At 37.5% G+C, this 12,263-nt stretch overlaps 1 protein-coding gene across 1 annotated transcript in view; it reads left to right on the top strand.

Annotated features, from left to right (window-relative positions):
- LOC139745604 (nuclear pore membrane glycoprotein 210-like) overlaps window positions 1–6,558 on the top strand; it is a 48,674-nt gene extending 42,116 nt beyond the window's left edge. Inside the window, exon 42 of the mRNA XM_071655999.1 lies at window positions 6,218–6,558. Coding sequence (XP_071512100.1) covers window positions 6,218–6,345 — 128 coding nt within the window. The 3' untranslated portion in view covers window positions 6,346–6,558. The remainder of the gene's footprint in view (window positions 1–6,217) is intronic.
- Window positions 6,559–12,263: the final 5,705 nt, after the last annotated feature.

The raw sequence follows: 12,263 nt of genomic DNA, 5'->3' as shown, positions 1-12,263 counted from the left end.
GCCATTTAAGTTTAAAGATAATTGTAATTGTTATGATCTTTCTGCAAGAAATCCAAACAGTATTGGTCGACATTACACAGTGCATTCCAATGTAAATATTGCCACCACATGTCGACTTACAAAGGATTGGCCTCAAACCAGTTTGGCTCAAATCGTGTGCTACAGATTCAGTCATGAAGTTTCCTGTGATATTCTGAGGATAAACCAGTAATGAACATCTGGTGTTCGCAGCCAAAGTTTGCTCACCATGTAACAGCCTAGCCAAAAAGAACCTTAAAGTGTAACTGAATTTATCTTTATTTTATTCATCATGCCACTATCTTTTATTTTGCACATGTGCATGTCCTGAATTATTATGATTTTTTCTTTTGTCGTCTGTTGTGTCTTCTCCTTCTCTTCCTCCTGTGTTCTTCCCTTAGAGTATAATAACCCGTACAGACCCCATAAATCAGGGGCCACTCCTCAAATTGACAACTCGTCACCACCACACTGGAAGCAGTCAGGGAATAATTCAGCTCAAGGTCTTTTCTTTCTTCCATCAAGAAATACTGTTTGCTCCATTATCATTCTGATTGTTCAGAATTGCAAATGAGTTAACTTCCTGCATGTATTCACTCGCCTGCATTTCTGTCTTTACATGTTTTTTCACTATGCTCACCACCAAAGGAAAACAAGTATAATTATTTATATTTATTTATAGGCTGCATGTCTAATGATTTGAATCTTTATTTGAAAGCCAATTTTTCTATGTCTATTGCAAGTGTGTTAACCAGAAACAGCATGACATGGAAGACTGCCATATAAACATTAGATGTTCCTTTTTTATGCCTCCGCCACGAAGTGTCGCCGGAGGCATTATGTTTTCGGGTTGTCCGTCCTTCCGTCTGTCCGTCCGTCCGTCCGTAATAAAATGTTGTGGACAGCATAACTAAAAAACGGTTTGAGGTATCCTAATGAAACTTGGCATCAGGATGTATGTATGAGTGGGCGAAGTTTTGCCTATCAACTTTTGGGTGCACATGCTCAAGGTCAAAGGTCAAAAGGTCAAGGTCAAATGCTCTAAATCTTACTATTTCCCCCATATCTATGCAATGCCTGAAGGTATTTTCTTGAAACTTAGTGTATACATGAACTACCAAATAAAGATTCCCCAGAGAGAGTTTAAGGTCATGAGGTCAAAGGTCAAAAGTCAAGTAAAAATGTTAAAATTTTACTTTTTTCTTCATATCTCACAAATATACCAAGGTATCTCATGGAACTTAGTGCATGTACTAATTGGCAGTGATCATCTAGGGAATTTAGGGGTCGTGGGGTCAAAGGGGGGGGGGGGTGTCAAAGGTCAAGGTCAACTCATCAGAATGTCACTGTTTCCCTCTTATCTAGATGCAATGCCTGCAGGATTTTCTTGAAACTTTAGTGTTTGCATGTATTACCCAATAGAGATTCTCTTGGAAGTGTCTTGCCCAAAAGTCAAAGGTCAAGTGAAAGTGATCAATTTCATTTCTTCCTTACACTTATAAAAGGGCCAAAAGTCAGGTACAAATCCTCAAATCCCCAAATACCTGCACTCTTAGACAGTATAGCCATTCATCCAATTAAACCTAGCTCAAGGAAAGTAAACATTCATCACATTTGTGACAAACCTGTCATTTTAATATTTTGCCAATTATGTGAAATTGTCATCATGCATTGTCAAGACATTGTACTATAGACCTATTAGGAGAACCATGCATTATGGCGGAGGCATACCAGTCGCTATAGCGACATTTCTAGTTTTTTAAGCAAGATGGGTCTCAGGCTTTAACATGTATCTTTTCACTTTTCCTCAAAGCTTTCTTTGTTAATTGACTTGATGCTAATCTGCCTCATCGACTTTCTTCTTTCCCAGTTTTCCTTTGACATAACTCTCTTTCACATAACATGTGACATCATATGCTGTTTATCATTATCTTTAGAGAAAAAAACTTCATTCTTTTTCATTCCATCATCAGGAAGATCCTCGTAAATAAAGAGGAAAATGCCTCAAACTGTGTTGAAATTATTCACAATTTCTTGATTCACAATTTCTTGAGATTTATTCTGTATACATCTTGTGATATTGTTGTACGTACTTCTCATGGCATTGCTGAAACATTGTGCGCTAACATCAGCCATAGCTGCTTCCATAAATCTCTACAATGTTTACAACTTTATTCATCCTACTGTAGAAATACATTAGCCAATCAACTGCGCATCATTTCTGAACTGAAAGTAATTGAAGACCTGTCTGTATGTGTATGACTGGTTATCCCTGGAAATTATAGTTTATCCAACCAAAGGCTCTTATTTCTGTTCAAGGCATCATATTTTCGTGCTCGTAGATCAAAATCTGTTAGTGTGTGTGTGATAAGATTACAGAGAGTAAATGTTTCTCTCTGAAGTTACCTATTATTCCCGGTTGGCTTGATGCGTGGTAGATTAGAGTAGTATACTGTATACGCTATAATTTTCGCGTACATAAATTTTCGCAAATTGCCGCTGTCACACATTTTCGCGAGTGGTTAAATTCGCGATTGGGGGACCAGAGAAAATATGAAGTGGCAAAGAAAGTGTGAATTTTCAACTTACTAGCAAATAAGAATGATACTAGTTATACACTGCATGGAAAAGACTTGCCAAACTCTGCAAACTAGTAAGTTAGAATTCAACATTTTTGAAGTGGTTAAGTCCATCGCGCTAGATTTCTGACGAGTGGTCCCTAGATTTTCTGACGAGTGGTCCCCTTGCGATAATGGATTGGCTCTCTACAGTATTCGTAAGTAGACGTGGACGTGCGTAAACAAGCTTAGCCAGTATGGTCTGTTCGGTAAGCCGTGACATGGTATACTAGTACTGAAATGTTCGTATCATCAAGGCAAGGGATTCATTTTGGAAGGTAATATTTTCGCGTGTTGTTAATTTCGCGAATAGCTCCCGACTCGCGAAATTCGCGAAAATAAAACCCCCGCGAAATATATAGCGTATACAGTATACACCAGATGCTTGGTATTGAGTTTAAATTTGCTTTATACCTTCCCAACAGTTGATTGGAGCAATGTATGAGAAAACTGAAAGCAAGATCCACGCTCCATCATTTTTTAGAGGGCTTTATGACATATTTAGTATCCTGCATTTACCTGGAAGGGCAGTTAAGCACATGTAGAAACAAGAGTTAGTGTCACTTTGGACTGTTCACTAGAGACAAAGTAACCAGTCAAGTGACATTTTCTCTTCATTTGACAAGACTGGATAATGATATGATTAGATTATATATCTTAATGCTAAAAAGGAGTAGGGGTGAAACTACATTTCTAGGAGTCGGACATACAGTTCAGGTGTCATAATAACAGTAACCCATCACATGTCCATCAAACATGCGTATCAAACATCTGCTTGTTTGTTGTCTTTGCGCTTATTCCTTTAATCAATTCATTCCCATTGGTTATACACACTTTTAGTAATATATGTATGCAAGGTACACACACACACACATACACACAAACACAAAAAAAAAACCCACCTTTCCTGGTTGCTTAGATTTCACTGTGTAGGCACTGCAGAGCTTTTGTCTGCGTCAATTTAGCAAAGAATCACTATTTCTGCTTACATCTCGAAAAAGTGCATGCTACACGACTGTTTGTAGCAGCCTTTTATGTAGCTGTTGACCAAAGGTTGATATTAAACTTGTTATTTGCAGCACATGAGAATGTTGAGCATGTAAAATCCAATGTAGTTTAGAATTGCCTACATGAAATTTGAATTTACTGTAGATGTTTTGATGAAAGTTTTGAAATGCGTTTGTATTAACTCCTGACTAAATGGATGATGATAATTTTGGATGTCCATATTTTGTATGTTTGCTACTAAACATGTGCAGCATTTTTTTAATGCTTTTGGTATATGCTTAAACGAAGTTATGATTTCTGTTTTATTGCTCCTCTAGTATTTTCATTCTTAACCATGTGTATGATTACATTGCTATTAGGTTGTATATTTTGAGCTTTGTCCATATTGGAGTGAGTGTTGTCCAACAGAATGGAGACACTTGACTCAAATAAGTTTTATGCTCACTGAACTTAGCTAACATCTGCAATAATGGAAGCCTAACAGTGCAGAAAGTCTGAATTAAGCTGCCAACAGAAATGGCAAAGCCAAGATATTGGCTGTAGTAATAGTATCTATCAAAGCCTACTTCACCTTAAAGGGCCAGAGGGGCTCCAAGGCCCTCTTCTCAGGAATATCTTGTGCTGCCTTGCAATGGCTGTGACTTTTGCAGCAATCCGTCATGACTTATTATTTTTAGATGGCTTCTGCACATTTCATACAACATATGTAGAGAGCAGACATGCGGTTCAGGTGGCAGATTACAAAAACCAACTATATCTCCATCAAAACTTGGAAAATTGCTTGCGTGCTATCACATTGCAAAGCAGTGCTCATTTCTGTAAAGCAATACCATTCCCATTATTTACACTTTTATTAATTTGTATGTGACACATATTTTGGTAAGTGAAACAAATTAAAGAGTGGTTTAGATTAAACAAATAGAGAAAACAGTAGAAACTTGTAGAACATAAGGAAAACAGAAAAAGTAAGGATTGGAAATAAAGAAAGATATGTTTACAGTTTGCCAAAATGACTTTATCTATGAATAGAGTGCCGTTTATTGAGTGATGATAAATTGCAAGCCACTGCACTTTCAGATCATGAGAATAAAAATAAAAGATAATTGTGATGTTGAAACAAAGAATATTACATGATACAAGAAAAAAATGAAAGTAAAAGAGAAGAAATATTGTAAAAAATGCATCATAACCTTTCTCATATAATAATCCATACCCGCAAAGTATAACATGCTTGTAGGAAGTTATTTATGAGATCAATAGCCCTATGCTATCTCCCCCCCCCCCCCCTCCTCTATAATTTCTAGGTAGTCCGGCTCGGTACGTCACATTAAGTGTAGATGTGCTCATTAAATTTTGGGCAAAATCCCTCAAGGTCAAAGGTCACTAAACTCCAGTCTAAGTTGGCATCTTTCAGGTGTAACTTCATGGAGGAATATCCCATAGCTAGTATAGTTTGGTGAAAAAAAAAGAAGAAGAAAAATGTAGAAATTGATAGAAAATCATTTGCATGAAATTACACTGGTGAAATGTTAAAGGTCAAAAGTCACTCAGTATAGTGACACTGTACTTTTTGGCCAAAACTGTCATTTTCAGACATTGCTTGTGCATGGAATACTGTAAAACGAGGAATGTTCGCGTGCATTTCAATTTCGCGAATTTTGCGAGCGCCAAGATTCGTGAAATTAAAATGCACGCAAAATTTCTTGTCTACACTATATGCATTGAATGCCAGTGGCAATTCGCGAAATTTCATGCCACGAAAAAGGCCATCAGCTCTAATTCGCGAAAATTTTGTGCTGCGAATTTATCATGTTTTACAGTATCCTGTAGTGATATAAGTTGGTGAATGGGGTAGATGAAAATTGATAACTCTTTGCATGAACATGGGGATGGTGGTGATAGGTCAAAAGTTATGGTCAAAGGTTACTGCACTTTGGTTAAAATATAATTTTCCCATTGTAACTTTAGCAAGTAATGTCCACTAGTAATATTGTCTGTCTTATGTCAAAGGTCCATGTCAAAGGCTGCCAAAATTAAGTCCAAATGTCTTTTTCATGCCAGAAATTCTGCAAGAGAAATATATTAATCATGATAGTGTTATGGATTGAAATAGAAAAAGATTAGGAAATACTAGCTTTTTTGTAGAGAGGGTGTAAGGTTAATCCTTGGTCTGTGGTCAAGAACAATGATCTTCATCAAAACTTAAATGAACATTCATGTGCATGTCCAGTTCATGAAATGATTGTATGAGGGACAGAAGCATCCTAGTGGACAGGCTGGTAGTCAATGCCATGTTCTTTGCAGTTATGGAAGTACTGTAGAGCGAGATATGTTAGCGGAATGAAATTTTCTTTGATTGGAGACAACAGCCTTTTTTGCGGCGAGAAATTTTCATGAATTGCCACTGGCATTCACTGCATAGTGCAGACAAGAACTTTCATGAGCATTTTAATGTGCCTAGTGCGAAATTGGAATGCACGTGAGCAATTCTCATTTTACAGTAATCATCTCTACATAATAAGTGGAATGCATCATGACATGTGATATGATATCTGATCTCAATTCCTCCGCAGGATATACAGACTTCCAGCAAAGCCCCTATGCAAGTGATTCCATTCGGCGGCGGCGGGCAGGGAAATCCCCTACAAAACTATGGAGCACAGCCTACAGCCCTCAAGAGGGCGCTAGTCCTCATTACTGACACCTTGCCTTTCATCCAGATGTGACCGAACCTGCAGAATAGGGTGCTATGTGCTTGCTTACATGTGAGTTTCAGTAGATTGCTGAGACTTCAAATTGATGTATATTTGGGGTGTTGATACTCCTTTGGTTGGCAACTTTTTTCTAATGCTCACTTCCAGCTTTCTATTGTCTTGTGTGTAAACTGATTATGTGTGTGGTGGGATTAATTGACATGAAGCTTGTAAAATGGTCTGGAGTTAACATTGTATCACCCATTTCACACTGCACATGTACTGGATTCCAGATTGAAGCACATTGCACTATAGCTAGCCTTTTGAAGACCAGTCTTCAAATGTATTATTAAGTTACATCCATTGCTTTATTTTGGTTAAACTCATCACAAGTATTTGCCTAACATTTGTCCAATTCTGTATTTCAGGATTTCCATTAACAACACAGTATTGATAGTACTTGCTCTTTGTTTTTTGTTTTTGTTTTTGTTTTTGTTTATTTTTCCCTCAAATGAGCAAACTCTGTAATGAAATGTAAAAGTGACAAATAGAGACATGTCAAACTGTTAGTAGTCGTTGCTAACATTGTGCATAAATTTATGAAGGACATGTGCAATCCACATACCATTATGAATTGTATGAAGTACAAGTACAAAGAATTACATGTCATTATGTGTAATAATGTATGTTTTATTAAAGTTTTTCTAGGAATGAAAGATATGGGGCAGTTGTTCCATCCAGTAAAATACTTGTGCTATGTAGTCACATCATTGGATGATTCAGTATTGAATTGTTTCCAACAAAACCGAGACTCGTAACTTTCATGAAGATAAGATATTGTTCCTTTGGTCTTTCGTCATTTGTAATGTGTATTAAGTCTACAGTTCTAGCAGTGGATGCATGTGACTATGCAATGAAACAATTCGAAACCTTGATGGCATCACTGTCTGATTAATGTTTAGACTTGTGTGAAAATAATCTCTAGGTGGTGATAATCTTGTTATTATGCTGCTACTACTGGTCCTACATGTACGTGGTATTACATCTGAATAGATGATTTACATTTACAAAGTATGTAATGCGTAAACAAAGGCTTGCAAGTCTTTATGAGTAAGCTGTATAAGTGCAGTCATTATCATGTGAATCTTGTCCTCATTTCAAGAATTCCCTTTTATAAGGGAGACTGTGGGGCAACCTAAAATTTCATTGAAAGCAACATCATTGGGTGATTTCAAATTTAGGGCTTGGGCTGGTGTTGATGCTATTTCAACACTAGCACCAGTGACAGTCTCAAACTTGAAACCATTTGGCTTGTAAAGTAGGTCGATGTTAAATGTAAGACATGATTCTGGTAGCTAGTGTTGGACCAGGGGCCCATTGCATAAAAGTTACTATTATGGTAACTTCACCATCCAATGGTAACTTCCATGGAATTCTTGATTTTGATTGGCTGTTGAGTATTGTTGCCATGGTAGTTACCATTGGATGACAAAGTTACCATAATAGTAACTTTTATGCAACGGGCCCCAGGTGTTGAATTTTATCTACAGAATTGAATTGCACTATATGTACAGGCAATTTGTGTGCTTTTCCCCCATTGACTAACACCAGCCCCTGGGAAGTATCAAATTTGTTGTTTGCAGTTCGGTGTTGGTGTTAGCGTTATGATACGTTTGAGACCCACTATCCTTTCTGATAGGTGCGTGCCTTTTCCATCACCTAAATTACATTTATAACCTTTGCTAATGCATCAGACACCTATGGAAAATACACGAACACTTTTGAAGCAAACTTGGGATCGTGGTATTTTGGAGATGCTAACGAATTTGTGGCTCTTTAGTCCTTCCTCAACATTTGTCTGTAAGGGATAATTTATGGCTGTATCTTTTCTTATTTGACATGAACAGAACCCACTCGATTTCTTCATCATACAATTCCAGTGTGAACCCACAGACAAAGCAGTGGTGTGAAGGTAACACTAGTGTTGGGGGTCAATAGCTATGATTGATATTGCTTGTGCTAGAGTTACTGTCGGTGTTGGACCTCAATTTAAGAGTTGTTTTGGTGGTAACACTAGCACCAGCACTAGCACTGAACTTGAAATCACCCAAATGTTAGCAAATGTCAAAACATGCTATGCAAGGGGAGGCGAATTTTTTTTTTTTGTGGTTTTTGGTGATCTAGCATCAACAACTTTGCCTGCACGATATGATTTGAATGTGACAAGAAATGAGGCTCTGTTATCTTGGGTGCTGTTTAATGAGCTGCAACGTTTAACAATGAGGATTTCATTGCTTTTTGTTAAGGGAAATATTGTGTAGATCTACTGCATTTTAACACAGTGGACTCACATTTTAACAAAATCCTTGGGACCGGCAGTTTTCTTTCATTACTTGGTACATCAAAGTTTCGTTATAACCAAACTAATAATTAAAAAGCATAGAGATGATAATGCTAGGGACTGAATTTTTACTTCATTGTAACCAGAATTTCGTTATATCTGTGTTCGCTATAATGGGAGTGCACTGTACAGCGAATGTGCTGTTATCAGCTGCAGTAGTTATGATTGATTTGTTGTCGATGCAATAATGATATTTCTTTCCTCATGACCAGATTTGTCATTTTCCAGTCATCAGCTGACAGGGACCGATATGACTTAGAGACATTCCATAACCACCAAGAGTTAATATTCATGTGACAAGATTATGTATACATACAGTATGTCATATTTGATGTTCTTGTGAACTGAAACAGAGACAACTTAGGTTGAAGCAGGTGTGTCATATCCTGTGGCTTACCAGTGATGAATATACATGTATTCCTCGGTGAGAGATCGTGGCAGCAACTCATAAATGACAATTTCTTTGTACTTTGTTGTATCCTTGCTGTTAAAACATCATCTTTTCTTTTCCCAAGGAAGTTTCCGTGCAAAGATCGTTAAGACCTACAACAATTAACATTTACTGTTTCACAACTTGTACCAGAGGACATGAATATCAAAGATGTAATGCACATTTTATTTAGTATTTACATGGAATGTTTGCTATGATGATGCATCATATTGTCTGTTGAGAATGAGAAGGGCGTTAAGTTGTCTTAAACACTATGGCCCGAATTCACGAAGGTGGTACAAATGAAACCATGGTTTAAACCATGGACAAAAACCATGGAGCGCCAAGTGTCGCACGCAATATTTCGTCGACAAAATAACCGTTTCGTTAACGAAATTATCATTTCGTGAACGAAATGTTCATTTAGTTACAAAATGTTGTCATTTCATAACAAAATAATCATTTCATCGACGAAATGACTGATTTCGTAACGAAATATTCCATGCGATACTTGGCGCTTCATGGTTTTTGTCCATGGTTTAAACCATGGTTTCATTTGTACCACCTTCGTGAATTCGGGCCTATGGGTTTAGTGGCAACTTAACGGAAAACGCCCTTATCATTCTCAACCGATGATATCATTATAGTCTTTGTACAATTTTTTGATTTCCATGTAAGGTAGATGTAGAAAAGCTACCTCCTTCCAGTGATACTTACTTGAACAAATCATGTTATTTATTTCCAGTTGGACAAATCGTTTCAAGAATTCTGTGAAAAATGTGCTCTCGAACTTTGTACATGCCTATCGCTTTTCTTAGTGCGTAAGATACATCAGTTGCATCACTCCTTATCAGAAAATTTCCAGGACATGTTTATGTTTTGTTTATGTACCCAAGGTACTGCAGTTGTTACCTGTTTTCAAAATGTAATGGAAGTGTATTTTGGTACAAAAATGAAACAAATTTGTAAGAAAGCTTTCTGTTTAGTTTTATTGGTCATGTAAATAATTGTGTATATTTTTGAGTGGTGTAATAAAATGTGATGAAGTCATATGGCCTTATTTTGATAGACCAAGAAGATGACTTGTACAGTGTCACATTGTGGTGTCTTGAAATGTTATGTAATGTGAATTGTTGCTTGTATGCTGCGGTGTGTGTTTTGGGATTTATTGTTTCTCTTTCTCATTTTGATGGAGAACAGAATAGGAGTACTAAATAGTGCAAAAGAAATGTTTGAAGTTTATGTGAGATTTTGAAATGAAGATTTGCTGGATACTGTAAACCCTGACATTTTTGCATAGCATGAAACTTTTGAGAATTTGTGAGCAACAAAGATTCACAAGAGTAAAATGCATGCAAAAGATTTTTTTTTTTTATGCAGTGAATTGAATGCCAGTGGCAATTTGAGAAAGTTTCATTATGCCACACACAAAAAAAAGGCCTTTGCTACAATTAGCGAAAGTTTCATGCTGCGAATGTTTCTGGTTTTACAGTACTGTATATTGCTATAGGTAATCCATCATGTCTGTGCACAAGAGCTGCATGATTAGCCTACATGAGTGGTTTTATGTATAGAGACTGAAGGCAGAAATCAAAGAGAACTGCTTTGGACAAAGACTAATTATGCATGGTGTGCATGTAATCTGGAATGGTGCATTACATACATTGTAGTTGATTCTTTGCAAATACATCATCACATGACAAAAACATCTGTCAGCAGTGGTGGATCCAGGGGGAATGCACGGGGCGCACACCCCCTTTTATTTCTTGTTAAAACAAGAAATGAAAAGAAAAAAAAATGGGGGGAGGGGTGTGTGCACCCCCCTTTAATTTTGTAAAGGCTCCCCCTCTTTAAGGAATTCCTGGATCCGCCCCTGATCAGTGAGAGTGAATGGAAACCTTGCGCTGAATATTCTGGCAAGTCAGGCAATCATGTTCCATGTCTGTTTTCAGTTCAACTCAATTCTTAGTGTCAGACAAGCTTTTTGCAAAGTCTGTGATTCTTGGGAATAATCTTTATCTTTAGTCATAAAACTATGAATATAAGTATGATAACAAGGTATTCTGTCATAACATTTGTAAAAAGGAATAACTCTGGGACCATCAAGTTAAGTTTGGCAAAATGCCAGAAAGTGAGAAGAAAACTTTAAAAAGCATGGGACTTGGGGTTTCATACCTCGTGCAACCGCTCTTACTTAATCTTTTGAGATCTCAGGGGACCCACACGTTTCTTCACTGTCACTCCATTTTGCCCCCTGTTTTGTCTAAATACCATGTTCACGAATAATAGGCCTTCTGTTTCCTATGTCTTTAACAAGAAATAATAATGATACAAACAAGGTACAAATACTGATGTAGTAATAATAATAATGAACAATAGTGATTATACAAAATAAGGCAGACCCCAAACACTCGGCTCTTCAAAATGATAATACGGTCTAACGATAACACAGTGTAATAATAACAAAAGAACATGAACAGTAATGAAAACGAATAAAAACTACACCTGTATGAGTTTCTGATGCAATACCATTGACCCATCACCCACCCTCCTCTCACACTAAAAACTGTTTCACTACCCCTGCCATGTCTAAATTGAAGACAATTGAAAGTTTGCTTGTGAGAATATCGATTGGACACTTTCATGAATCAAAGAAAATGTAACAACTAAATTTTTGACTTAGGACTTGTTTGGCCTGATGGGGTAAACTTGGTTGGGTTCTGCTAGTACCGGTACCTTTTTAATTGCAGTGGAATGTATTTGCAAATACAAAGCATTTAAAGTACGGAAAAAAAATAAGAAAAGAAAAAAAATGATAATCAGAATGGGGGGTCAGAATGAAATAAAGAAGAGGGGGTGACACCCTCCCCTACCCCTACCCCGACCATCCCCCCCCCCCCCCCCCCCCCCCCCCCCCCCCCCCCAAGCCAATCGCTAACTGAGACCGATTCAGCTCCAACACAAACGCGCGAGTTTTGTATTTGGACCTCGAGCGCGCACGAATGCCACTGCACATCATACAAGTAGTATGCAGCATGCATTGCATTGCACGCATACGCACACGGCGCGGCACGGACGCATTATTCCAAGATCTA

The sequence above is a fragment of the Diadema antillarum genome, unplaced genomic scaffold, assembly GCF_040938485.1.
Source record: "Diadema antillarum isolate AM-2024a unplaced genomic scaffold, OU_Dant_1.0 seq00001279_RagTag, whole genome shotgun sequence".
In the NCBI taxonomy this organism is placed as follows: domain Eukaryota; kingdom Metazoa; phylum Echinodermata; class Echinoidea; order Diadematoida; family Diadematidae; genus Diadema; species Diadema antillarum.
This window is presented reverse-complemented; position numbering and strand designations above follow the sequence as displayed.